This window comes from Rissa tridactyla, chromosome 2 (assembly GCF_028500815.1).
Source record: "Rissa tridactyla isolate bRisTri1 chromosome 2, bRisTri1.patW.cur.20221130, whole genome shotgun sequence".
NCBI lineage: Eukaryota > Metazoa > Chordata > Aves > Charadriiformes > Laridae > Rissa > Rissa tridactyla.
In genome coordinates, this window is record NC_071467.1 from 168,381,581 (window position 1) to 168,405,863 (window position 24,283).

General features: G+C 42.0%; 1 protein-coding gene across 8 annotated transcripts in view; it reads left to right on the plus strand.

The window, feature by feature from the left end:
• SMARCD3 (SWI/SNF related, matrix associated, actin dependent regulator of chromatin, subfamily d, member 3) overlaps positions 1-24,283 on the plus strand; it is a 106,995-nt gene extending 82,712 nt beyond the window's left edge. For all 8 annotated transcript variants that reach the window (XM_054191623.1, XM_054191624.1, XM_054191619.1 and 5 more), the window contains 9 exons: positions 1,280-1,402; positions 3,233-3,328; positions 3,817-3,918; positions 5,895-6,056; positions 8,129-8,226; positions 13,843-13,978; positions 16,181-16,303; positions 20,004-20,105; positions 20,204-24,283. In XM_054191623.1, coding sequence (XP_054047598.1) covers positions 1,280-1,402; positions 3,233-3,328; positions 3,817-3,918; positions 5,895-6,056; positions 8,129-8,226; positions 13,843-13,978; positions 16,181-16,303; positions 20,004-20,105; positions 20,204-20,257 — 996 coding nt within the window. In that variant the 3' untranslated portion in view covers positions 20,258-24,283. The remainder of the gene's footprint in view (positions 1-1,279; positions 1,403-3,232; positions 3,329-3,816; positions 3,919-5,894; positions 6,057-8,128; positions 8,227-13,842; positions 13,979-16,180; positions 16,304-20,003; positions 20,106-20,203) is intronic.

Below are 24,283 nucleotides of genomic sequence, written 5' to 3' on the forward strand. Positions count from 1 at the left end.
ATCTGCCTGTTTCTAGCTGTGCCAACCTGTCATTTTCTGGACTCTTGGCACTGTTGAAAATCCTTTTCCCTCTCAGTGCATACTATTGACACTCCATTTCCATCAAACCTTTCTGTCACTGTTTTCTCCAGATTTGGCAAAATGTAGTCATTTTCTTGTTCCTCTTCAGCCCTACATCTCTGCTTCCCACGTTCCTCTATGCCATATTAGATTTTTAGTTTCCTGACCTGATTTCTGTAACTTCTTTCTCTCCTATATGTGTGTGTGTGTGAGCGCGAGAGCTGCACAAGGCTGCTCCTTTCTTATGTTGTACAAAGGTTGTTCTGGCTGCATTAACTTGACAACTGTAGCCTTTTTGTCATTATATTATAATCAGATATTTGAGATTAGAGTCCCAAAGAAATTTTTGGCAATATCTTTTCTGGAATCCATGCATAGAGTTAATGACCAGGTTTTCCACATGGTGCATGGGAGAGAAGGGCACTGAGAAATAACACAGCCGTAAGCCAGTACAGTGATTAGGAAACCTTAGATAGCCTGTGAAAATGCCAGCAGGTAGGGGTGGTCGTATCTCTCACAGACTTGAGCACCTGCGTTAGGGATGAAGCACAGTGCCTTTCTCCACTCGGGTCTCACAGCAAGTTGGAGCTGCAACACGATTGATTAGGGTGAAAGGCAATTAAAGAGGAAGGTTAGGCAACAGGGTTGGGGGCATATGTGTGTGTTTGGGTGTGTGCCTGTAGGAAGACTATTACCGGGCTCTGCATGATGGCAGAATGAAGATGGGAAGAGATGTGCCCGTGTAATTTGCAGCATTAGCTGTATTTGTGACTGCCATTTACAAATCTGAACTGATGCCAACTATGAAAGACATTCATGTAGCAAGAGGTTTCCAGCTGAGTCGTAGCAATCTAGCTAGGATCTAGACAGGAAGGGCATCATATCATGCTTTTCTTACAATGATTTCTCAAATATCTTTCCCAGAAGTACAGGATGTATAGCCTCATGGGCTTGGCCCTGCAACCTCCCATCTTTCTCCACTTACAGTGGATCTTAGCATGTTTGTACAGCCAATAGTTTTTGAAAGGAAGTCTCAGATTCAGCTCTTCAGTGTATTTTCTTAAGCATAACCAAATCTTAAATTCTGGTCAAATCTGGTGCAACTGTACTAAACATGCAGGTTCTCTACTAAATGTGTAACTATCCCCTTTCCTGTGACTTCCTCAGGTCTTGGACTTAGACTGGATGTGTACTTTTCTTTTCTCTGTTTGTGTAACAGCAAAAGCGGAAACTGAGACTTTACATCTCCAACACATTTAATCCTGCAAAATCTGATGCTGATGACTCTGATGGCAGCATTGCTTCGTGGGAGCTGCGAGTGGAGGGGAAGCTCCTGGATGACGTATGATTTACCTGTGCTTCACTGGGGCTGGTGGGGCTCCAGAGAGTGTCCTGTGGGGTGGTTGACTTTACTGGGGACATCAACTCAGCCAAGGCATCTCTGAATCGTAGTGTTGGCTTGTGGCTGCCAGGAAGGTGCCATGTCCAGCCTCAGAGAGGGATAAGGCCATAATGGGGATGCTGGGGAGGGGCAGGGAGGACAGTGGGAAATGGAGCAGACTTAAGGGCAGGACAGGTGGGAGGAGGTGGAGAGAACAGGGTTGAGATGATTCCCTTAAAAGATACGTCAGGGTTCAGGTCACAAGAGGTGGGATGTCAGGCCTACAGCAGGCATTGCATCCTGTGAAGAGTACGATAACAAGGAAAAGCAAGTAGTTCATATTCTGAGGGAGGACAGGAAGATGTATGGATGGTCAGAGAAAGGACGGAAGAAAAATTTTATCATTCTGAAGTCCTCAGAAACCTCAGTGATGGATTTAGCTTTCCTTGGGGAAAGCTGGACTTCCCTAATAAAGGTGTGACCTATTTGAATAGACTTCACAAGCTAAGTATTTAGTAGGATAAACAGGTGGAGAACATGCGTGTGTGGTGTATGGAGAAGGCAAGGCTTTTGAGGCATGTCATTGTGTCGGGAGATAACTGTACATGAATCAGAATCATCATCTTGCTGGAGGATGAAGGGGTAACGAAGTGCAACATCTAGAAATTGAAGTTAGACAAATTCAGTTTAGAAATTAGAGCGTATATTCTAATAAAGAAAGATTCTTTACTGGAACGAAATAGCTTCTCAATTACTGGCAAATTTTAAATCAAAGGAGGATGTATTTCTAAAAGATTTTCTGCATTAAATAAGAAGAAAATAATGGAAATTCTGTGGACTGTATTCTATGGAAATTCAGATTATGTGATTATAGACCTCCCAGTTTTTAATTTAGACAGTATGAGCTGCGTAGTAAACAGTTAATACTGATAATTAAATGAAAAGGCAAAATGTAAAAGGAAATAATTGCACTTACTGTGTGATTATTCTGTAAAATTCACTGTCATCTGATAAATCAGATGAAGAAATTAGCATTCATCAAAAAACCCAAACTGTTAAAAGGTATACAGTGGCCTTAGAATCACAGACTGGTTTGGGTGGGAAGGGACCTTAAAGCCCACCCAGTGCCACCCCCTGCCCTGGGCAGGGACACCTCCCACCAGCCCAGGTTGCTCCAAGCCCCGTCCAACCTGGCCTTGAACCCCTCCAGGGATGGGGCAGCCACAGCTTCTCTGGGCAACCTGGGCCAGGGGCTCACCACCCCCAGAGTAAAAAAATATCTTATGTCCAATCTAAACCTACCCGCTTCCAGTTTAAAAGCATTGCCCCTTAACCTGTCACTACAGGCCTTGGTAAAAAGTCTGTCCCCATCTTTCTAATAAGCCCCCTTTAAGTACTAAAAGGCCACTATAAAGTCTCCCTGGAGTCTTCTCTTCTCCAGGCTGAACCCCCCAAACTCTCTCAGCCTGTCCTCACAGCAGAGGGGCTCCAGCCCTCAGAGCATCCTTGTGGCCCGCTCTCATATGTGCCATGTTCATGTTACAAGCCAGTCCTTTTCAATAACATTAAGAGAGTCAAGGAGTTCTTCCCTTAAGTGTGCGCTGTTCCACCACTGTTGAGATTTTTGCATTTTACCTTGCATTTGTCAGAGGGAAAACTCAATTAGATTGATCACACTTGTGGTCTATATGGAAATTAATGTTCAAGAGAAAGAGAAAGCCTGAGAAGGAAGCATAGAACACAAGCTAATATACGCAGCCTTGAACATTTCTGTTTCTTCTGATTGTACAGCTCAGCAAACAGAAACGGAAGTTTTCGTCTTTTTTTAAGAGTTTGGTTATTGAACTGGACAAAGATCTTTATGGACCTGACAACCATCTTGTGGAGGTAAGAAGGTTGTGTACCCTTTGCATACAAACCCAATGCATACAAACCCAATCCAAACACAGATAAACAGCTATGTGCTTGTTGTCCACCTTGTTTAAGTTAGCTTGCCTTCATTATCTCATTTAAGGTATTTTTCAAAGTCTTCAAAATTCCATTCTTTTTAAGGATGTTTACTAACAGAATCGATATAGTCTAAAAACATAGATGTAGTAGTGATGTAGTGCACATCTTAGAACAGAATGTATGAAATGATGAAAAAATTGTGTGCATTTTTCATGTTAGCATGTAAAGCATGCTAACAGCAGAGCAGTTTGTGATGATTTGGGGGGTTTTGTCGTGGTGTGTTTTGTTTTGTTTTTTTTTAATTGCAAGATCTTCAGAAGGCTTGTACTTGTCTTATTCTTCCATGGTGTACTGTGCAAGATACACCTCATTGGACATCACTGAAAAAATGACTGACTGTCATACTTGGTTTTTTCCTTTGGCAGTGGCACAGAACTCCCACAACCCAGGAAACGGATGGTTTCCAGGTGAAGAGACCTGGTGATGTCAGCGTGCGGTGCACGTTACTCCTCATGCTGGACTACCAGGTCAGTGCACTGCTTTTGGCTTGGAAAATACCGCCATTGGGACATTGTGCAACAGAGCAAATTCATCCTGTCGCGTATATCAAAAAACAGTATACTTGGACTCAGAACTGACCAAACTGACAGATTATTTAAAATGTAACGGGGACACATCAAGTTTCTATTACATTCTATTATATTCTAGCAAAATATTTTTCTTGGCACTATGATAATTAGTATTTTTATTGCCCACCTGCAGAAAGAATAAGCATTGGCTTATTCTCGGGCTTCTTGGACAACAGTCAGATAATTAGCATACGAGTTATGTGTGTGGTCCTGTGCAGAAAGTCAAAGGAGTGGCTTTTGCTAGTGGTACCTGAATAGCTGTCGCAACCTTTTTTTTGAGAGCAGGCTACACAGCTTTCCTGTTTTGTTAAGTTTTGGTTACATTCTCACCCAAATCTGTCATAAGACAACGTTGCCCTGCAAGGGTGAGACTTGCCATTACTCTTAGGCCTTGTTAGGCATTCCTGTTTCCCCCTTTTGTCAGTATTAGTTCTATTGTATTAGTGGTATTTGTGGGCTGAACACAAACAAGTCAGGGAACTGATCCATTTGAAAGCTAACAAAACTTACTTCCAAATCAGTTCCCTGATCCCAGTCATAGGAAACAAACGAACAAAAAACCCAACAGGCAAAATTAGGTTATTCTACTTTGGGATAGAATATATAAAGGAGGTTCCTGGGCACAGTTTCAAACTGTTTTAAGCTGTTGTAAGGCTGAGCTGCTCCAAAAAACCACTTTCATTTCAGTTGTGAGTGTGCACTGCGACAGTCTCCGTTCTCTTGGCACAAACAATGGAGATTTGCAGCTGTGGAGCTCACTAATATGACTGAAACCATCCCTGAAAGAAATGTTGCTCTCTTAAGGAAATGGATAGAAATGCACTGCTGAGAGGAGGTGGGATCTCCCTTTTCAATGGCAGTTATCTCAGACATATTTTGGTTGTATAACTTTAAGAACTCATTCTGTGCCTTTCTCTTTCCCCTCCATGCAAATAGCATCTCTCCAGGATAAGTACGCTCCATTTTATGTTAACAGAGAGAAAAATTTACTAATTTTAGGGAGCGTATGAGCTAACTGAAATGCTGATATAGCCAGTGAGAATCTTTATTGTTAAGACAATAGAATGATGTTTGTTATGCTCAACGTTATTATAAATTTATGCTTCAAAATAGATGCTCTCTTATCGTTAAGTTTCAATTTGTTATAAAGCTAGTTTTGGGTGACCTAGCACCCAACAGAGTAATCCTTGCATAATAACGTGGCAAATATTAACCTTCTGTACGTGTAGACACTTGATGACGCACCGAATTCCAAGGTATCCAAGGAACATATATTGCTAGAGATGCAGAACGGGGTAGTTGAAGAGTTCTATCACAGAGGTCGGGAGAAGAAATACATTCCATTGACTAGTTCGGTAGATTTTCTGGTATGCAGCAGAATGGTGCGAACATGCATGAAAAACAGGAGTTCCAGCACACTTTGTTCATGTGAGACAGCCGAGCAGTTATTAGCAACAGTAGAAGCATCATCCTGACTTCATTCTCTCTATCTGTGGTTAACCTTCCAGTTCAGCGGAAGGACCATTCTTTTTCTTCTCCCACTCCCTAAGGTCAAATTATGCATCAATGTTGAAAAGGAAAATTCTTTCCTGAGTCTGCATGTGAGTTATTATCTAAAGCATGTGATACAGGTAGACCATGTGCATAGCACATAGAGTGTCCCTCTTTCTTTTCAAACCCTAGACATAGTTCTTCCAGGACACTGACATTGGTACATATCTGAGCAACTCGTATTTTTGCAATCTCTGCTATTGAATGGGGTGCTTCTCCTGAGGAACAGAGTCCCCCGAGAATTAAAGCTGAAACTTCATGCTTGTGTATCTATCTGCTTTTCTTTCTATTGCCATCTCCATCTCCTTCTCTTTCTGTCACAGCCTCCGCAGTTTAAGCTGGACCCGCGATTAGCCCGTTTGCTGGGGATACACACACAGACCCGATCCGCCATCATCCAGGCTCTCTGGCAGTACATCAAAACAAATAAGCTGCAAGACTCCCATGATAAGGAATACATTAACTGTGATAAGTACTTCCAGCAGGTAACTCCTTTTTGGACACAGTAGCTCTTTAGAGGCAAGCTATAATATCCATCTGCAAATTTTGGATGGATGAAAATTACTGATTTTCGTCTTCTCTTAATGATTTACGGTATCTTTAGTATCTTTAGTACGTAGGCTTTCAACAGTCACTACAACTAATATAATAAGCACCCTCCTTATGTGCTAGGGTTGTCAAAAAAACACATATGGTGTTTGACACATTCAGCGCTCCCAGATAAGTTGTTTACAGAAGAAGGACTTTCTCTAATTGTTTCACTGTATTGATTTACTGTTTTTTCCCCCTGATGCATCATTTTGTACTAAGAAACGTGAAACAATCTGCTGATTCTGATTGCCAATTCATATGTAGACCTGTTTTCTTCCCTCCTCTTTCCCTGTTTATATGAAGGGCAAAAGACATGGAAGATATACTTAGAAAAGCTATTTTGTCCTAACTCTACTTCAGATTATAAAATTCCCTCAATGATCTGCACGATGTTTTGAAAGTAGCACATTAAGACTTTTTGTCTTTCACGGTGAACTCTAGAATTAACCAAGAAGCCACTTCAAGGCATCTTCACCTTTTCTGTCAATAAGATTATATTTATTTTGTAAAGGTAATGTTCTCTGAGCAATCACTATCTTAATTGGATTTGTTTTTCTGTAGCTTCAGGCTTACCTAATTTATGTCGAAAGTACCTGAGGGTAAGGTTTGTGACATACTCCTGTTTAGGGAAAGTACTGGCAGTTTTAATAAATGAGTAATGTTTTAGTGGGCATCCACGTTAGGAGTTTGACATGAGTGTTGAGCCAGTGGTGACAGTACATTGGATGGAGCTTTGTATGCAAAGATTTTGAGTAGGAATTCCACAGTCATCTCTATCAAGTGTCAGAATTCAGAACTGAAATAAACAGCGAGTTGCAGACTCAGTAGATTTGGTTACTTCCTTGCTCTTTAGAAACTAGCTGGCTGAGTTCCTGGGTGCAGGTAAGTCCAGCAAATTAGACAGATTTTAGAGTTGATGCAGAAGGATCCTTTTCTGTTTCGAAATACTGTTTACGTCAACTGGGAGATTTGAAATCCACTGTGTTACAAGCAAAAGCAAGAAAAAAGGTCCAAAGGTATTTTAAAAGCCAGAGCTGGCTTCTGGGTATTTTTTCTACCAGATTCCCTCACTCCAGAAAATTATGGATTTTAGAAGATACTCTGTCAGTTTAAATGGAATGTCTTTAGAGAACAGCCTATTCACCTGTTCAGAGTATTAAAAGTCCCAGTGCGAAAAAGAACGGCTGTAGTAATTGCATTTCTGAAAACTCCAGGTGTAAGGAGTGGTTCTAGAATCATGGCAACATATTGCAATTACTCACAGAAAATTCCCAAAAACTACAGATTTTGGTCCTTTTCAAATTGTTTTTTTTTTCTGAATTCAATACATATTTAACTCCTGGAGCATAGTAAAGAAAAGGTAACCATGAGATGTTGATTGGAAAGGAGTGTATCCCTTCCAAGAGGATGTTTAGGTTTTGGTTAAAAATAAATAAAACCATATTGATTTTTTTTCCCCTTAATCTTAAAAAAAAAAAATTACAAATGGTTTTAAAATACAAAAATGTTTTCTCGTATGTTTCTTTAGCATAAAATATTGCAGGAAGCATGCCTTGGGAAAAAAAAGCAAACTGTTTTTATATTTCCTCTGGTAAAAAAATAAATAAATAGTGCTTTCTTTACAATATGCTGCTGCAAACCCTTAGTGAGAGAGGAAGCGTTCGCTTCTCTCTCATCATCGATACAGTTGATCTTGATGTCACATTAAAGTGGCCTCTGCCCTTCAGCAACTAAGCCAAAAGTGGGACCCCTAAAATTGTTGTCATCAGATGCCTCTGCCAGCCAGCCCAGACTATAAGTACAGCAGCGATTCACAGGGACAGAAGTGACCAAAAATTCATTCTGTGCAAGGAGCCAGAATTATAGCTTTCAAAATCACCGTACTTTTGAACTATTTATTTCTTACTTTCTCATTTAATTGCAAGTTAGGTTTTGGACAAGGATAACTTTCTTTATTTTATTCCAGATCTTTGACTGTCCACGGCTAAAGTTTTCTGAAATTCCTCAGAGACTCACTAACCTGCTGCTGCCACCAGACCCTATAGTGATAAACCATATCATCAGGTAAGCTGGTCAGTCAGTTCAGCACTGTCGTGTGCAAAACTCTCACTATATGAAATACAGAAACAGCTACAGTAGCAGGGACCAGATTCCAGTCACTCACTTCCAGGTGAGTACCTTGGACTTTGCCGTTGTGTTCATTCTCCGTGTCATTCTGGTCTATAATAATTCTGAATTATTTTCAATAGATTGGCACCAATTCTCTAGGAGTATGCAGAACTCCTTATCATTTTTATCCCTACTAGAATACCATTGAGAGAGTTGGTCAGGTTTCTTTCCTAAGGGGAGAGGAATGAGAGTTTGAGTCCACTTTATAGCGGAAAAAAGGAATTGAAGTAAGATATCATACATCATGGGCAATGATTGTAATCACTGAGTTATTATGTAAAATGTACAACAGTATTACAGTTTCCACAGATGCATGCTTTGTTGGGATTGGGTCAGCTGTTTGGGTGTTAGCCTTATTCCAAGAACGACAGCTGGTCAGAGATGTCAAGAGATTTACAGTAAAGAATGCCTCGATTCAGAGAAGGCCATTGTGACCAAGACTGAGCTTCTGGCATCCTTGTCAAAACAGATGTATTTCTGGCATAGTAGACAAAACACAACTTCTGACTACCTAGAGCACTTCCAGCACATTCCATGTTTAAGTGACAGCTTGGGCGGGGTGGGGGGGGCGGATAAAGAGACTTCGGGGATTGCGACCTTGCTGTTAAGATATTTCAGTCTTTCCCAAGTTCCTGTGTGGTCTTGGTCAAAACTCTGATTCTGGGTGTTTAAAGATTATTTTTAATTGAGCATAGTGATTTGATTTTCTACAGAATATTGACAACAAATATTTCTGAATATGCTTAAAATTGGGTTCTTTATTTTAATTTTGTAATGTATGTAATAAGAAATTTAAATATTACATAGGCTATCAAAATAAAATTTGCTTTTCAATTCATTTGAATATATAAAATGGAGTGATCAAAAAGCAGGTTGACTACCTGCTTGATAGATTGATAGCTGTGTATATACTGTCATTGAAGACAACTCAGTGACCTGTTTGATGGACCAAAAAAAGCTGAGGTCCTCAGATATACATAATCATTGTCTTGGAGAAAAATGACAAGGAACTGATGGTTATGTTTCCAGGGGCAGAGAGATGGCAAAGAGGTTCTGGAGGCAGTATGTTTTCTGTGAGATAAAAGCTAAAGAGCAGGACCTTGTGTATAGTAGCATTCTCTGATACGCTGTGGGCATCACACAGCACCTGACAGCATTACACTGCACTGACATAATGCTGTGGAAAGGGGAAGTATTAATTTCCTGACAATAGGGAATACTTTTGCAATAGAATCTTTACAGTCTCAAGCTAAGCTAAAATAAATCTGGAAGTTTGGCACTAAATTTAAAGGAAGTCATTTTTAGACTCATAAAATCGCAGAATAATGTACGGTAGGAGGGATTGCTGCTGGGCATCTCGAGCTCCCCCCTCCCAACTCAGAGCAGGTTCAAATTATATCAGGATGCCTTGGGGACTAGTCCAGTTGAACTTTGAGCGGACTCTGACAGACCTTCTGCTCTGGCCCCCTGCATTCAGTTTTTAACAGTGAATGTAGTCAGTCGCTGAAACAATTTGCCAATTGCTTGTGGTGGTTTAACCCCAGCGGGCAGCTAAACACAGCACCCAGCTGCTTGCCCGCTCCCCCCTGCGGCATGGGGAAGAGAATCAGAGCGGTAAAAGTGAGAAAACTCACGGGCTGAGATAAAAACAGTTTAATGGTTGAAATAAAATATAATAATAAAAAAACCCCACAAAGATAAAAATAAGAAAAAAACAAAGAGAAAGAAATAAAACCCAAGAAAGAAAAGTAATGCAAATCAAAACAATTGCTCAGTACCAACCAACTGATGCCCAGCAAGTCCCTGAGCAGTGTCCCCCCTGCCCCAGCACTAGTTTATTGCTGAGCGTGATGTCATATGGTATGGAATATCCCTGGGGTCAGCTGTCCTGGCCGTGTCCCCTCCCAATGGCTTGTGCCCCCCAGCCCGTTGCTGGCGGGGCGGCGTGAGGAGCAGAAAAGGCCTTGGCTCTGTGTTAGCGCTAGTGCCAAGTACAGGGAGGCGATCACTGCCCCGGTCCTGCTGGCCCCACTATTGCTGATACAGGCCCGGATGCTACTGGCCTTCTTGGTCACCTGGGCATAAAGATATTAGAAAGAACTGGCCCCAATACTGAGCCCTGGGGAACAACCACTCATGATCGGCCCCAAGTGGATTTAACTCCATTCACTACCACTCTTTGGGCCTGACCAGCCAGATGGTTTTTCACCCAGCGAAACGTATGCCCATCCGAGCCGTGAGCGTTCTCCAGGAGAATGCTGTGGGAAACAGTGTCAAAGACTTTACTAAAGTCCAGGTAAATAACATCTACACTCTTTCTCATCCGCTAAGCAAGTCACCTTGCCATTGAAGATCAGGTTAGTCAAGCAGGACCTGACTTTAATGAGCCCATGCTGACTGGGCCTGATGCCCTGTTTGTCCTGTACATGTTGTCTGGTGGCACTCCATAACCTTCCCCGGCACCAAGGTTGGACTGACAGGCCTGAAGTTCCACGATCCTCCTTCCAGCCCTTCTTGTAGATGGGCATCATGTTTGCTAACCTCTAGTCAACTGTGATCTCCCCGGTTAGCCAGGACTGCTGATAAATGATGGAAAATGGTTTGGTGAGCACTTCCGCCAGTTCCCTCAGCACCCTTGGGTGGATCCCAATCGGCCCCATAGTCCTGTGTGTGTCTAAGTGGTGTAGCAGTTCACTGAGCATTTCTCCCTGGATTATGGGGGCTTCATTCTGCTCCCCATCCCTGTCTTCCCGTTCAGGGGGTTGGGTACCTGGAGAACAACTGTCTTACTATTAAAGACTGAGGCAAAGAAGGCATCAAGTACCTCAGCCTTTTCCTCATCCTTTCTTTGTCACTATGTTTCCCCCCCCATCCAATAAAGGATGGAGATTCTCCTTAGCCCTCCTTTTGTTGCTAATGTATTTATAGAAACATTTTTTTATTATCTTTTACAGAGTAGCCAGACTAAGTTCTAGTTGGGCTTTGGCCCTTCTAGTTTTCTCCCTACGTAGCCTTACCACCTCCTTGTAGTCCTCCTGAGTTGCCTGCCCCTTTTTCCAAAGGTCATAGACGCTCTTTTTTCCCTTGAGTTCCAGACAAAGCTCTCAGTTCAGCCAGGCTGGTCGTCTTCCCTGCTGGCTCATTTTTTTGGCACATGGGGACAGCCTGCTCCTTAACCTTTAAGATTTCCTTCTGAAGAATGTCCAGCCTTCCTGGCCTCCTTTGCCCTTCAGGACTGCCTCCCAAGGGGCTCTGACAGCCAGGCTCCTAAACAGGCCAAAGTCCGCCTTGCATAAGTCCAAGGTGACAGTTCTGCTGACCCCCTCCTTACTTCTCCAAGAATCGAAAACTCTGTCGCTTCATGATTGCTGTGCCTGAGACAGCCTCCAGCCGTCACATCCCCCACAAGTCCTTCTCTGTTCACAAGCAACAGGTCCAGCGGGGCACCTTCCCTAGTCGGCTCCCTCACCAGCTGTGTCAGCAAGTTATCCCCAACACACTCCAGGAACCTCCTAGACTGTTTCCTATCTGCTGTATTGTATTTCAGCAGGTATCTGGTAAGTTGAAGTCCCCCGCAAGAACAAGGGCTATTGACTGTGAGACTTCTCCCACCTGCTTATAGAATATTTTGTCTGCCTCTTCATCCTGGTTGGGTGGTCTATAACAGAATCCCACCATGATAGGTGCCCAGTATTTACCGACTACTGGGTTGAAAAACTGTTTTCTTGATAAAAAACTTTAAAGATAAAGAGAAAGCAGATGTTAAGTATAAACCTCAACAAATTAAATACAAATTTAGGATGGGACAAGCCAAAGAAAAATACCGGTATTTAGCTTGTTAAAGATGAAAAAGAAAATAATAAGATTGGTTGAAATATATTGGAAGTAGGAAGCCTGCTATTGAAACTGAGAAATTAATAAGATTTAAAAAAATGGTCTTGGAAGACAATAAGCTGCCTAAAGTCAGATCAGAAAATCAAAATTCATTCTTTTATTCAGTGTTAGCTTTAGAGATTAGGGAAGGTCCCATACCTGTGTAGTATGGGTTTTGGAGGGCAGGTGGAAGAAAAAGTGTATTTGAAAAACTTTATCACACCAAGATATCAAATAGAAATAAATTTAACGCACGCTAAATGAGGAGTGGTATATGTTTTTTTCATGCAGGAGTCTCATGAAATTGCTTAACTACCAACTACTGTCCCTTTGTACTCAGCACTGGTGAGGCTGCACCTCAAATACTGTCGTCAGTTTTGGGTCCCTTACGACAAGAAAGACATTGAGGGGCTGCAGCGGGTCCAGAGGAGGGCAACAAAGCTGGTGAGGGGTCTGGAGCACAAGCGGCTGAGGGAGCTGGGAGTGTTCAGCCTGGAGAAAAGGAGACTGAAGGGAGACCTTCTCACTCTCTATAACTGTCTGAAAGGAGGGTGTAGCGAGGCAGGTGTTGGTCCTTTTTACCAAGTAACAAATGACAGGATGAGAGGAAACAGCAGTCAGTTTGCACCAGGGCAGGATTAGATTGGATATTAGGAAAAATGCCTTTACCAAAAGGTTTATCAAGCACTGGAATAGGCTGCACAGGGAAGTGGCTGAGTCACCACCATCCCTGGAGGTATTTAAAAGGCAGGTAGGTGTGGCACTTAGGGACATGGTTTAGTGGTGGACTTGGCAGTGTTAGGTTTATGTTTGACTCGGTGATCTTAAAGGTCTTTTCCAACCTAGATGATTCTATGATTCTATACAATGTGCTACCTATTACCGAAATATCCTTCAGTACCAGAGGGGTAGTAACTAGCTAATGTGATGCCAAAACCATGAATCCTGGATATTGGTAGCCAGTTGGTACTAAGTGCAGTAGAGAATGTAGTTAATAGACATGTGATATATTGGGGAAGAGTCAATATAGCTTCTGTAACACGAAGGCATGACTGGCTGTATTCTTTGAGGAATTAAGGAGGCAACTTTACAAACTGGTGGTCCCCAAATTCACTGCTATCTCTTAAGAAGTAGCTGGGAATCATTACAATGCTGCATAGCTGCCAAAACAATTACAGTGCTAGGAATTATTAGAGAAGGAACTGAGAACCAAATAAAATGTCATTGTGTGCTCACATCCAGAATGGTAGTGTACAGTTCTACTTACCCTATCTCAAAAAAGATGCAGTCGAGCAGAGACCTTACCAGTGTGGTATTTACCACTGGGAACTGTTTTGTAGGCCAAGAGTTACAACAGATCTCAGGAAGATGCTAGACAATTTAATGAAGACTAGGTCCATTAGTACCTATTAAAGTTGATGATCTGGACAAAACGTCCAGGTTAAAAGTCTCTGAATTCAGACTGATGAAAGATGAGAGGATATACTAGGATATCCAAATACATAAAGATACCCTGTTCTTAAACTCTTCCCACAGCATCTGCAACAGGCTTTATCAAAGAGCGTATTCTGGGATGGAGGGGTATTTATTCTGATTCATTATGGCAGTTCTCATGATCTTCTGTTACACTCTCCATAGTGTTGACCCCAACGATCAGAAGAAGACGGCTTGTTATGACATAGACGTAGAAGTTGAAGACCCATTAAAGGGACAGATGAGTAGTTTTCTTCTCTCAACAGCTAACCAACAGGAGATTACAGCATTGGACAACAAGGTACTATCCCAGGAGTAAAGTATCACTTGGCATATATACTCATTGTGTTCCTTCATGTGGGTTTGGTGGCACACGTCAAAGACAGTAACATTGTGAGACAAGGACTTCTCTGTTGGATGTGCTTTCAAGGGATGAATCAGCCACATGCAATGGGAGTACAGAGGGGAGAGTGGCATTCCCGCTTAGGATGTGATCCAGGGCCTGACACTGTTGTCGAGGTGATAGAAGCAGAGTTTCACAGGTAGTATAATGAGTCCCCTGGCATTCAAGAATCATCTGAACTGTTTGACTGTAACGTATTATTGAGAGGTCATGGTATCTTGCTAAATTGCTACAAGGCAAAGCTAAGAGAATCTCATACTCCAGATGTGTTTTGTGCATGCACAGTTGCAGAACAGCTCTCTGCAGTAGGTGAAAATATGGAAAATGCACGGCAGAAAAATCACTTGGAGCAGTTTGGCAGACTTGTTTTTGGTGTTACTGAAAGAGAATCGTGCACTTCAAATAATAGTATCTGTCTTACGGCAGTGCTGAGCTCTGCAGGCTGTATTAGGGGTTCATGTCATGGGGACTGTTAGCCAGTGTTTGGCACATGTGTAAATGGCCGGTTTGACTTGGTAAGGGATAAGCAAAAGCAGCTTCTCAGAGCAAGGGAAGAAGAAGAGGTGTGACATCGTGCTCCAGAGATGATTTATGTGACATACAGTTAGGCCCAGTTTCTGTTTGTTTACCTCTGATACAAAAAAATATGTTAAACTCTGGTCTTCATGCGATTTTAAAGGGGGTTTGGACACTGGAAATGCTATGGATTCTGGTAACTGTTGCAGCATCTTTTGTTTTATGACTCTTGAGAAAGGTCCTTTTCGGCAGGGCAGCTGCCCGGCCAGTTGGTTCCCAGCCTACATAGGCTTGCATGCAGCATCCATAGGATTATTCTGTTTCCAGTCCAGCTCACTTTTCCCCGTGTCTGTATCGCCTCTTTTTTGAGCATTTGCTACAGCAGGGGGTAAGCTGTGATTAGTGAGGTTACTGAAGGCACTTCTGGGTAGACAGGCATTGACTGCTGCATTGTTACCATGTGTACCGTCTATTGCTGTGCGGCCAGAGAGTCCTCTAGTGGAAACTCGGTGCATGCCAACAGATTTCTCACCAGCGTGGATACATAATTTTCCCAAATAAGGAATGATTTTTAAGTTGACAGCAGCTCTCTTCTGCTAATATACCATATAGCCGTGCCTACACTAGTGGCCTTGATGGCATAGCCAGATCAGGGGAAGATTATTTTTTCCCATGTGCCTGGCCACATTAGCTGTTTGGCAAAATAGATGTATAAACAAAATTAAACACGGTAAGTTTACAGTCTCAAACTGGAATTTTAGAGGAACAGGGTAGCAGAAGTTTGCTTTTCTGTGTGTGTATGTGCAAATGATTCAGGAACTGTCCTCCCATTGATCATACTTGATTCTGTTATCCAGGATGATTATAGGACCTTGACTTCTCTTTGGAGTCTTCATTCTTCCCTGCTGGTTAATGTTAATTTCTTTCATAATATTTCTGAAGATATGACTCATTTTCTATAAACCTTTCATACTCCTGATTTCTCATTATTCACACTCCTTTTTGCAGCCATTGTGACTTTAATAGGGTTTCTCATAAGGAAAAGTCTACAAGTCATGGCTGTTATGTGAGTTTGTTTAACATGGACTTGATCAGGCAGTTACTAGAAATTTTAAGGATCACAGCAGGGTATCGAAGATATGATGATGATTAACCAGGGGAATAACTGCTTTCTTGCATTGGGCACTGTTTAAAGACATATTTATACAGCACCTTTCCTGAAAAATCCCAGACTTGGCAGAAAGACTGATTATACACCAGAAATTACTACATTATGCAGTGACATGACTTAGCTTTTCAGTATTGTATGTAGCATACCATCCAGTAGTTCAACACAGGAAGCGAAGAAGAATCTTGTACATACTTGTATTACAGAAGTACAGGTGAAACCAAAATGTAATTGCAGGATTGTGGTTAACTCCCTCTTTGAAGGGAAAAACCCATGGGAACCTGCACCAGTCTGCGGTGTAGAATTGTCACCTTTGTACATTACAAGAAGGACGAAGATGCTAATGGGGCTGAACTTAGGGTCACTGGAGCATGGGAGGAATTAAGTAACATCTGCTTTGTTTTTTTTTCTGTCAGATTCATGAGACAATCGAATCCATAAATCAGTTAAAAATACAACGTGATTTCATGCTGAGTTTCTCCAAAGATCCCAAAGGGTACATCCAAGACCTTCTTCGGTCCCAAAGTAGGGATCTTAAGGTGAGCTGAGGTTTGAAGAAGAATGAATAGTGGAAGCAGAATGTAAGAATTTTATCTAAATGTATACAGAGTATAAAGCTAAAACATTCAGGATGGAAAATTTGTGGAAGACAGACAATGAGTGGAGTACTGCAATCCCAGAGCAGAAAGTATGCAGGAAAGACAGTTTATGCTGTATTCCACTTCCAGTGGAACAGTGGTGCTTAATGGGGGTGGTAGGTGAACTTGTGATCAGACAGTAAGATCGAAGCGCAGGGCTGTGTTGGTGTACTTAATGAAATCAAAGCTATATAAAATTCATCAGGAGCATCCTGTAGTACAGTAACACAATTTGGGTGTTTTCTTAGTTCATAATTTAATCTTATGTAAGAAACAGGCAGATTAAGTATCATCTGCCTTTGAGTTTAGCTTTGAGATACCCAAGAATTGGAATGTAAAGAAGTTCAGTTTTTTGACTGCAAAAATGAATGATTTGTTCCTCATAAAGTTTCACACTTTGTGTTTTTAACTCGGGTGCCTCAAACCAATTGTATTAATGAATCCATTAAATTGTTTTAATAAAATTGTTGTGTCTTTCAAACATATATGTCTAGTTTGTAGTCAATAGTCTTCCAAAAATCTACTGCTAAGATTATGATTATGATGATTTATATTGTATTCAAAATGGGGACAGGCATCTGAAAGAATGTTTAAATAAAACAGCCTTTAGCTTGAAGAGCTTGCAAACTAAGGTGTTGTGGAGCTTCTCTAGCTGCATACATAGAACAGTTGTTCAGTGTTCTCTGTGACTGACAACCAGTTCCAGAAGGGTCTTTTCTATAATGTTCTGCCCTGCTGGCATCAGAATTGTGACTGCATAATATTACTCTGCAAAAGATACCAATAATTTTATATTTACAATTGATTTCTGTGATGCTGGAGACTTACTCATCAGAATGTTGGGGGTTTTTTTATAGAATCAATAGAATGGTTTGGGTTAGAAGGGACCTTCAAAGATCATCTAGTCCAACTCCCCTGCCATGGGCAGGGACATCTTCCACTACATTGGGTTCCTCAAAGCCCCATCCAACCTGACCTTGAACACTTCCAGGGATGAGGCATCCACAACTATTCTGGACAGCTTGTTCCAGTGTCTTACCACTGTCTTACCACCCTCATTGTAAAAACAGTTTTCCTTGTATCTAGAATCATAGAATCATAGGGTTGGAAGGGACCTCTGGAGATCATCTAGTCCAACCCCCCTGCCAGAGCAGGGTCACCTAGAGCAGGTTGCACAGGAATGCATCCAGGCGGGTTTGGGATGTCTCCAGAGATGGAGATTCCACCACCTCTCTGGGCAGCCTGTACCAGGGCTCTGCCACCCTCAGGGGAAAGAAGTTCCTCCTCATGTTTAGGTGGAACTTCCTGTGCTCAAGTTTGCGCCCGTTACCTCTTGTCCTGTCCCTGGGCACCACCGAAAAGAGCCTGGCCCCATCCACCTGACATCTAACCTTTAAGTATGTATAAGTGTTGATAAGATCCCCCCTCAGCCGTCTTTTTTCCAGACTGAAGAGACCCAATTCCCTCAGTCTTTCTTCGTAAGAGAGGTGTTCCAGTCACCTAATCATCTTGGTAGCTCTCTGCTGCACCCTCTCATCTAAATCTAAACCTACCTCTTTCAGTTTAAAACTATTGCCCCTTGACCTGTCACCACATGCCTTGGTAAAAAGTCTCTCTCCATCTTTCTTATAAGCCCCCTTTAAGTTCTGAAAGGCCGCAATAAGGTCTCCCCGCAGCCGTCTCTTCACCAGGCTGAACATCCCCAACTCTCTCATCTTTTCTTCATAGGAGAGGTGTTCCAGCCCTCTGACCATTTTCATGGCTTCCTCTGAACCCTCTCCAACAGGTCCATGTCTTTCTTGTACTGTGGACCCCAGAGCTGGAGGCAGCACTGCAGGTTAGGTAGCAGAGTAGAGGGGCACAATCCCCTCCCTCAACCTGCTGGCCACATTTCTTTTGAGGAAGCCCAGGGTATGATTGGCTTTCTGGGCTGCGTGGGCACATTGTTGGCTCATGTCCAGCTTTTCCCCCAGGCATGGACCTGTTGGAACAGATCCAGAGGAGGGCCACAAGAAAGATCAGAAGGATGGAGCACCTCTCCTGTGAGGACAGACTGAGATTTGGGGTTGTTCAGCCTGGTGAAGAGAAGGCTCCGGGGACACCTTATTACGGCCTTTCAGTACTTAAAGGGGGCCTACAGGAAGAAGGGGGCGGACTTTTTAGCAGGGCCCGTTGCGATAGGACAAGGGGTAATGATTTTAAACTAAAAGAGGGAAGATTTAGGCTAGATATAAGGAAGAAATTTTTTACAGTAAGGGTGGTGAAACACTGGCCTAGGTTGCCCAGAGGGGTGGTAGATGCCCCATCCCTGGAAACATTCCAGGCCAGGTTGGACGGGGCTTTGAGCAAGCTGGTCTCGTTGAAGATGTCCCTGCTCATTGCAGGGCATTGGACTAGATGACCTTTAAAGGTCCCTTCCAACCCAAACTGTTCTACGATTCTATGTGGAAAGAGAGATTACCGTTGAAAACTGAGGCAAAAAAAAATTATTGATTAACTTAGCCTTTTCCATATTGGTTGTCATCAGTTCTCCTGTCTTATTTACCAGGGAAGGGGGCGGGGGAAGGGTGTGTGTGTGCATTTTCTTTAATATTCCTTTTCTGGCCCAACGTACCTGTAAAAGCCCATATTATTCTTTGCATCCCTTGCCAAATTCATCTCCAGCTGTGTCTTAGCTCTACTGAGCCCATCCCTACACATCTGGGCAGCATCTCTATATTCTTCACAAGATACGTGTCCCTACTTTCACTTCCTGTGCATTTTCTTCTTACACTTTAGTTTAACCAGGACGTCCTTACTGAGCCATGCTGGTCTCCTGCTTTCCTTGCTCAGTTTCTTAAGCATGGGAATTTAGAGCACTCTGACAAAAATGTCCTTAAAAAGCTGCCAGCTCTGTTTGACTCCTTTGTCCCTAAGGGCAGTTTTTCAGGTAGTCCAATCCACTAATTCCCTAAACAACTTGTTGGTTTTTCAAATCTTGCTCTCCTGGCAGTTGCGTAGACTGAAAAATCAGCTCAGGCCTTTGGCCATTTTGGAACTACTAGGGTTTTCTGTTCCTCGCATTTCAATAGAGTTATTTTTCCTCAGTGCTTTCCCCATCAGAACTTTCCTTGAAATCAAGGTAAGATATGCTTTCAGATAAGGTCAACACTGGTATAGAGTTGTGCTTCAGTCTGATGTGAATACCTTAACATTTTCAAGTTGTTACTCTGTGTATGGGTAACTACTGAGGTTCTTTGGATACATAGGCTAGTAGAATAAACAGTGCTGGGGAACTTCTCCTGGGCACTGGAACTAAACTGTCCATGAAGTTCAATTGTTAGAGATTGTGGCACTTAACCTGGGCAACTGCCGGTGTCCAGAATTATTCCTTGGCACAGCTGAGGACCAGAGGTTAGGAGCTGTTCACGGTTTGTATGCGACCATCTTGTTTTGGTGGTAAACACACATGCCATTTGTTGTTCATTTGCCTTGGGCTTAGAGAACAGTCCTGAACATTTCTAATGTAGTAATCTAGACAAATTTTGATTCTAGGTAAATCTGAATGTTTCTCTACATGGTAGAAGAGCTATAGTGAAAAAAGTTTTTGTTTTTGTCACAGGTGATGACTGATGTAGTTGGAAACCCAGAGGAAGAACGCAGAGCGGAATTTTATCACGAGCCATGGTCTCAAGAGGCTGTGAGCAGATATTTCTACTGCAAGGTATGAAGGAATGATCCTCACTGGTGGCTTATAAATGAATCTTCCTGCCACTGAACAATTGAATCTGCTGAACTGTACAGTTTCTCTTTTTCTTTCAGATCCAGCAGCGCCGGCAGGAACTGGAACAATCTCTGGGAGTGCGCAACACATAAGTACTGTTCACAAGATCCCATTGGCATCACGACCACCAAACCAGTGGACTTCTCAGTGTTACTTAGCTCACTGTTACACATGGACCTGCTTCCTGACTGGATGAGAATGTACCACCAACACACCAGTCAGAACACCAGCTTTACAGTGACCCTTGAAAATCTTGCCCATGGGGGGTGTCTCAAACCATTCCAGGCCAGAGAAAGCACCGCACAAGTGTCAGCGTTACAGAAGATTAAAGGTTCATTCATCAACGCACATCATTAAATTTTAGTGGAAAGTTCAGACACTACACAGCAAATCCTAATGGGCTATGCATAGAATCATGGGTGATATTGATGGGGGAGTTTGAGATGAGTGTTATAGGAGACTACAGATTTAGAGAAATAAATGCAGTTCTCATCCTATGTTAACTAAGAGTCTCAAATAGTAAATTTTCTGGAATTAGACAAGATAGTAGTTTTTATAGCTGTGGAATGCTTTATATTCCTGAATAGAGTTTTTATTCCAGCTGGACCAGTGCAAGAAGCCATCTCACCATGTGAAAGAACAAGCTAGGAGGATTTTCATTCCTGGAATGAACAGCCACTCTGGAAGAAAGAAGCATAGTCGGGACATTTCCCCTGCAAACCCTAATACTTCCTCTTTCCTTGCCCCTGCAGAGAAAGGTAGACTCAATTACATATCACTAGGTGGGTATGAATCAATGTGCTGTACTGAGAAGGGAATTATCCCCAGGATAAGAGCTTCTTAGGCATCCTTAATATCAGTGGTGTTAGCAAAGATGAAGTTGAAGCAAGAAATGAGGCATTCTGAGAAAATGAAAATGACTTAATGGTGCTTTGCTGATACCTGCCTTGAAAACAGCAGATACTAACAATAAGCGCGTATGTAAAATACAAGATTTCTTAAATGTTCTCTGTGTGCCAGTAGGGATCAGCACTGAGAATGTCCCTAATTGTTAAGCTGGTGCGGAATCCAAGAAGCTTAACTTCATATAAAGTGGCAGTTTTCTCTTTACTTAAAGATGTTAACTGAGTCCCTGGATTGGTCTCACATTTTGATCATAGGTGAACTGCCTCTTACTCTGAATTACTTCGTTCACCCGTACATGATACGTACTAGTTATATAGGATGCTATTGAGTTATAAAGCACTATCAGCCTTAAATAGCACAGAGAACATATCCCTTGGAAACCATCTTCTTTGTAAGTGTATGACAAATTCAGACTATGGGAATTTACACCATATTTACTTGGAAGCAGGGATATCTTCATTAAATTCCCCCCCCTCGTTTTTTGTAGTGCATAGACTAGTTTGTAATTCATGGCCCAACATGATTTCTAGTCCAAAAAGCAGCTGCCAAAGTATAACTCTTGATCCAGATGATGTGGCACTCAAAATCCTCTTCTAGGTTACTCCTTTTCATCGCCTTTCTTTCACTTTCACGGAAAGAGAGTCAAATTCACATATGGTATGGAAGGGAGGCAGCTCTTCTGAATAACACATTTTGCTGTGGTATTGTCCTTTTCTGTTATCTTTGCCAATTTCTTAGTCGAACTTTTCTGTCCAGTCACAGAAGAGGTAGTCTTCTCTTACACTCCTTTATTTAATACCACTGGTTTCACTAATATTACCATAGCTTTTACTCTGTCCATTGTGTTCAGAGATGTCTTGAAAAATTTACATTTGATTGCAGTCATGTGATGGCAGTAATGTCATGCAAAACCATTGGTGTAAGAAAAATCATAGCTGTATCTTTTGCTTGAGACCTTTTACCAGGAATGGCTTGGTTTAGAACTTTTTTTGTGTTAAAACCTTTTTTTTTACAGTAAAACGTGAAATCTTGCAGTCTTAAGCTGAGTATAGTGAGGGGCTGTGAGGCTGCCAGACAGTGAATTACTTGAAATCTTATTTACTTTAGGACTCCACTAATTGGACTACAAGCAAGCATTAGAAGGGAAAACAGTGGGGGTCATCTGCTACTGTGCTTCCATATTTATTATGCTGCTGTGTCTGTTGTGTGCATGCTGTCCGGTGTGTAAAACTCTTTTCTATATGTGGTAAACAGAGCAGCTACATTCAGGGGATGCATTCAGTCTCCAGGAATAAGAAATGCAGAGAATGAGATGCAAGGATGTGAGAAGGGCATGGGACTGGGGTAGATGCCTGCAGGAGTTCTGCCAGGGAACTCAGTTTTTTGAGAACTTCCCCATTGAAGAGGCAGATATTTGTACTGAGACATTTCAGTCATGTGCCACAGCTGGCAACATAACGGAGTCCAGTCTGCTTTTAGAATGTCTCTGTAGAATTAATTAACAAAACTAATGTGGTGTTGCTGCCCAGTGTTCACAACCATCACTGGAAAGCACTATGTTAAGCACCCACACTAGGCTGAAGTGTGTGTGTGTGCGTAGATGGCACTGAGGATGGTAATCCAAAAATCTAAATTCTTATTGGGTTATAAGAATTCATATATTGTTAATGTTCATATTCCTACTGTACATATAAAGACTGGTCACTGACAGCGAGTCTTAGGCATAGCTGTCAGGTGTCTTTCCTTTGGTTAAACTGTGATTTGAGATTTTAACTTTTTTTCCCTGCGTTCAGAAGCAGTTCAGGCCTTTTACTGAAGAGACACAGAGAGAAGTCTTGTCCTCTGTTCTGGGAGTGCAGCCAGAAGCTTGTGTGTTTGCAAAAGAGAGAAATTGTATTTGAAGAGAAATAATGGAGCAATACCGGGAGGAACTGGACCAAATGCTGCTTGGGCGTCCGAAAATGAAAGGCAGTGGTACTGAACAGGCATGTAATTGTGGCAGATGGTGAATGATAAATCCATTTTAAGTTCAGGATGGTTGTCTTTTTGTGTGCATAAAAGATGACAAGAAGATGTTTTGGGGTCTTCAGTTGCTGCCACAGTACAATACAAATCTGTGCATACTGCAGAAAAAACATTCTGTGCATAGAAAAGTAGTTAATGTATAGATGATAATATAGATTGTTAGAAAATATAGCATCAAACTTGGAAAGGGTTAAAACAGAATTCTGGAGTACCATTAGAAGGGAAATATATCTTGGAGCTGAAGTGTTGACAGGTTTGAAACACACTTTTAGTCGTTTGTGCTTCAGACCGAGTGTTTCTTAGAAATTAAAGGGAAAACAAATGTTTGATTATGGAATAGAGAGAAGAATACAGCAGTGGAAAACAAAACAAAAAGATGGAGCAGAGTGCCACAGAAGTGCCAGTAAGACATAGCACAGGATAATGTGCAGAGTACTGTTGGAAATAGCACAGTCCACGTGAGTCCATGTATTTTGTGTACATGTGTGTATGTATACGTGTAGAGAGATGTGGGAGAGAGACGGTCTCGACTTGTATGTTGCCTGGGAAATGGGCGTGCAGGACAGAACCAAGTGTTCTGCAAATAACTTTGAGACACACTGTCAAAACATTTTCCACTGTTATCAACAGGGATTCGGCTGTTCGACTTAGCAGGGTTGGTAGTTGTAGTGCAGACACTGTTGTAGCTGGCAGTTCTCTTACACCACATTGTTTAGAATTTATCCTGTGGAAGCTGAGTGAAAACATTAGTGCATATATCAATATTGCTGCATATCTTAGGGCTCCTAATTTTGCCAAAATGCTAGTCAGGTATTGGGGTTTTTTTGGCCTGTTTTTGTGTTGAGAACCCTTTTATGGCAGTGCAAATAGATGACGGGGGAAAAGAAAGCTCTTTTTTCCTGAAGAGAGGTCTCCTTTCTGTAACTGCTCTGTTGTTCAATAGGATGTGTCTGTTCTGCCAGATCCTGTATGATAAACACCTTTTCCAATCTCATTGAAGAAAGGAACTCCATTAAAAAAAATGCAACTGTGGGTTTGTGAGAGTGAGCAAATACATGTATAAAGGGCAGGAGGGGGGAGAGAGAGAGACACAGACTCCCTCTGCTCTGTAGCCACCATATCTTCATTGTATGATGCCAAGTGATTCGTAGAAAAGCTTTTAACAATAAATACTTTGTTTCTTTGTA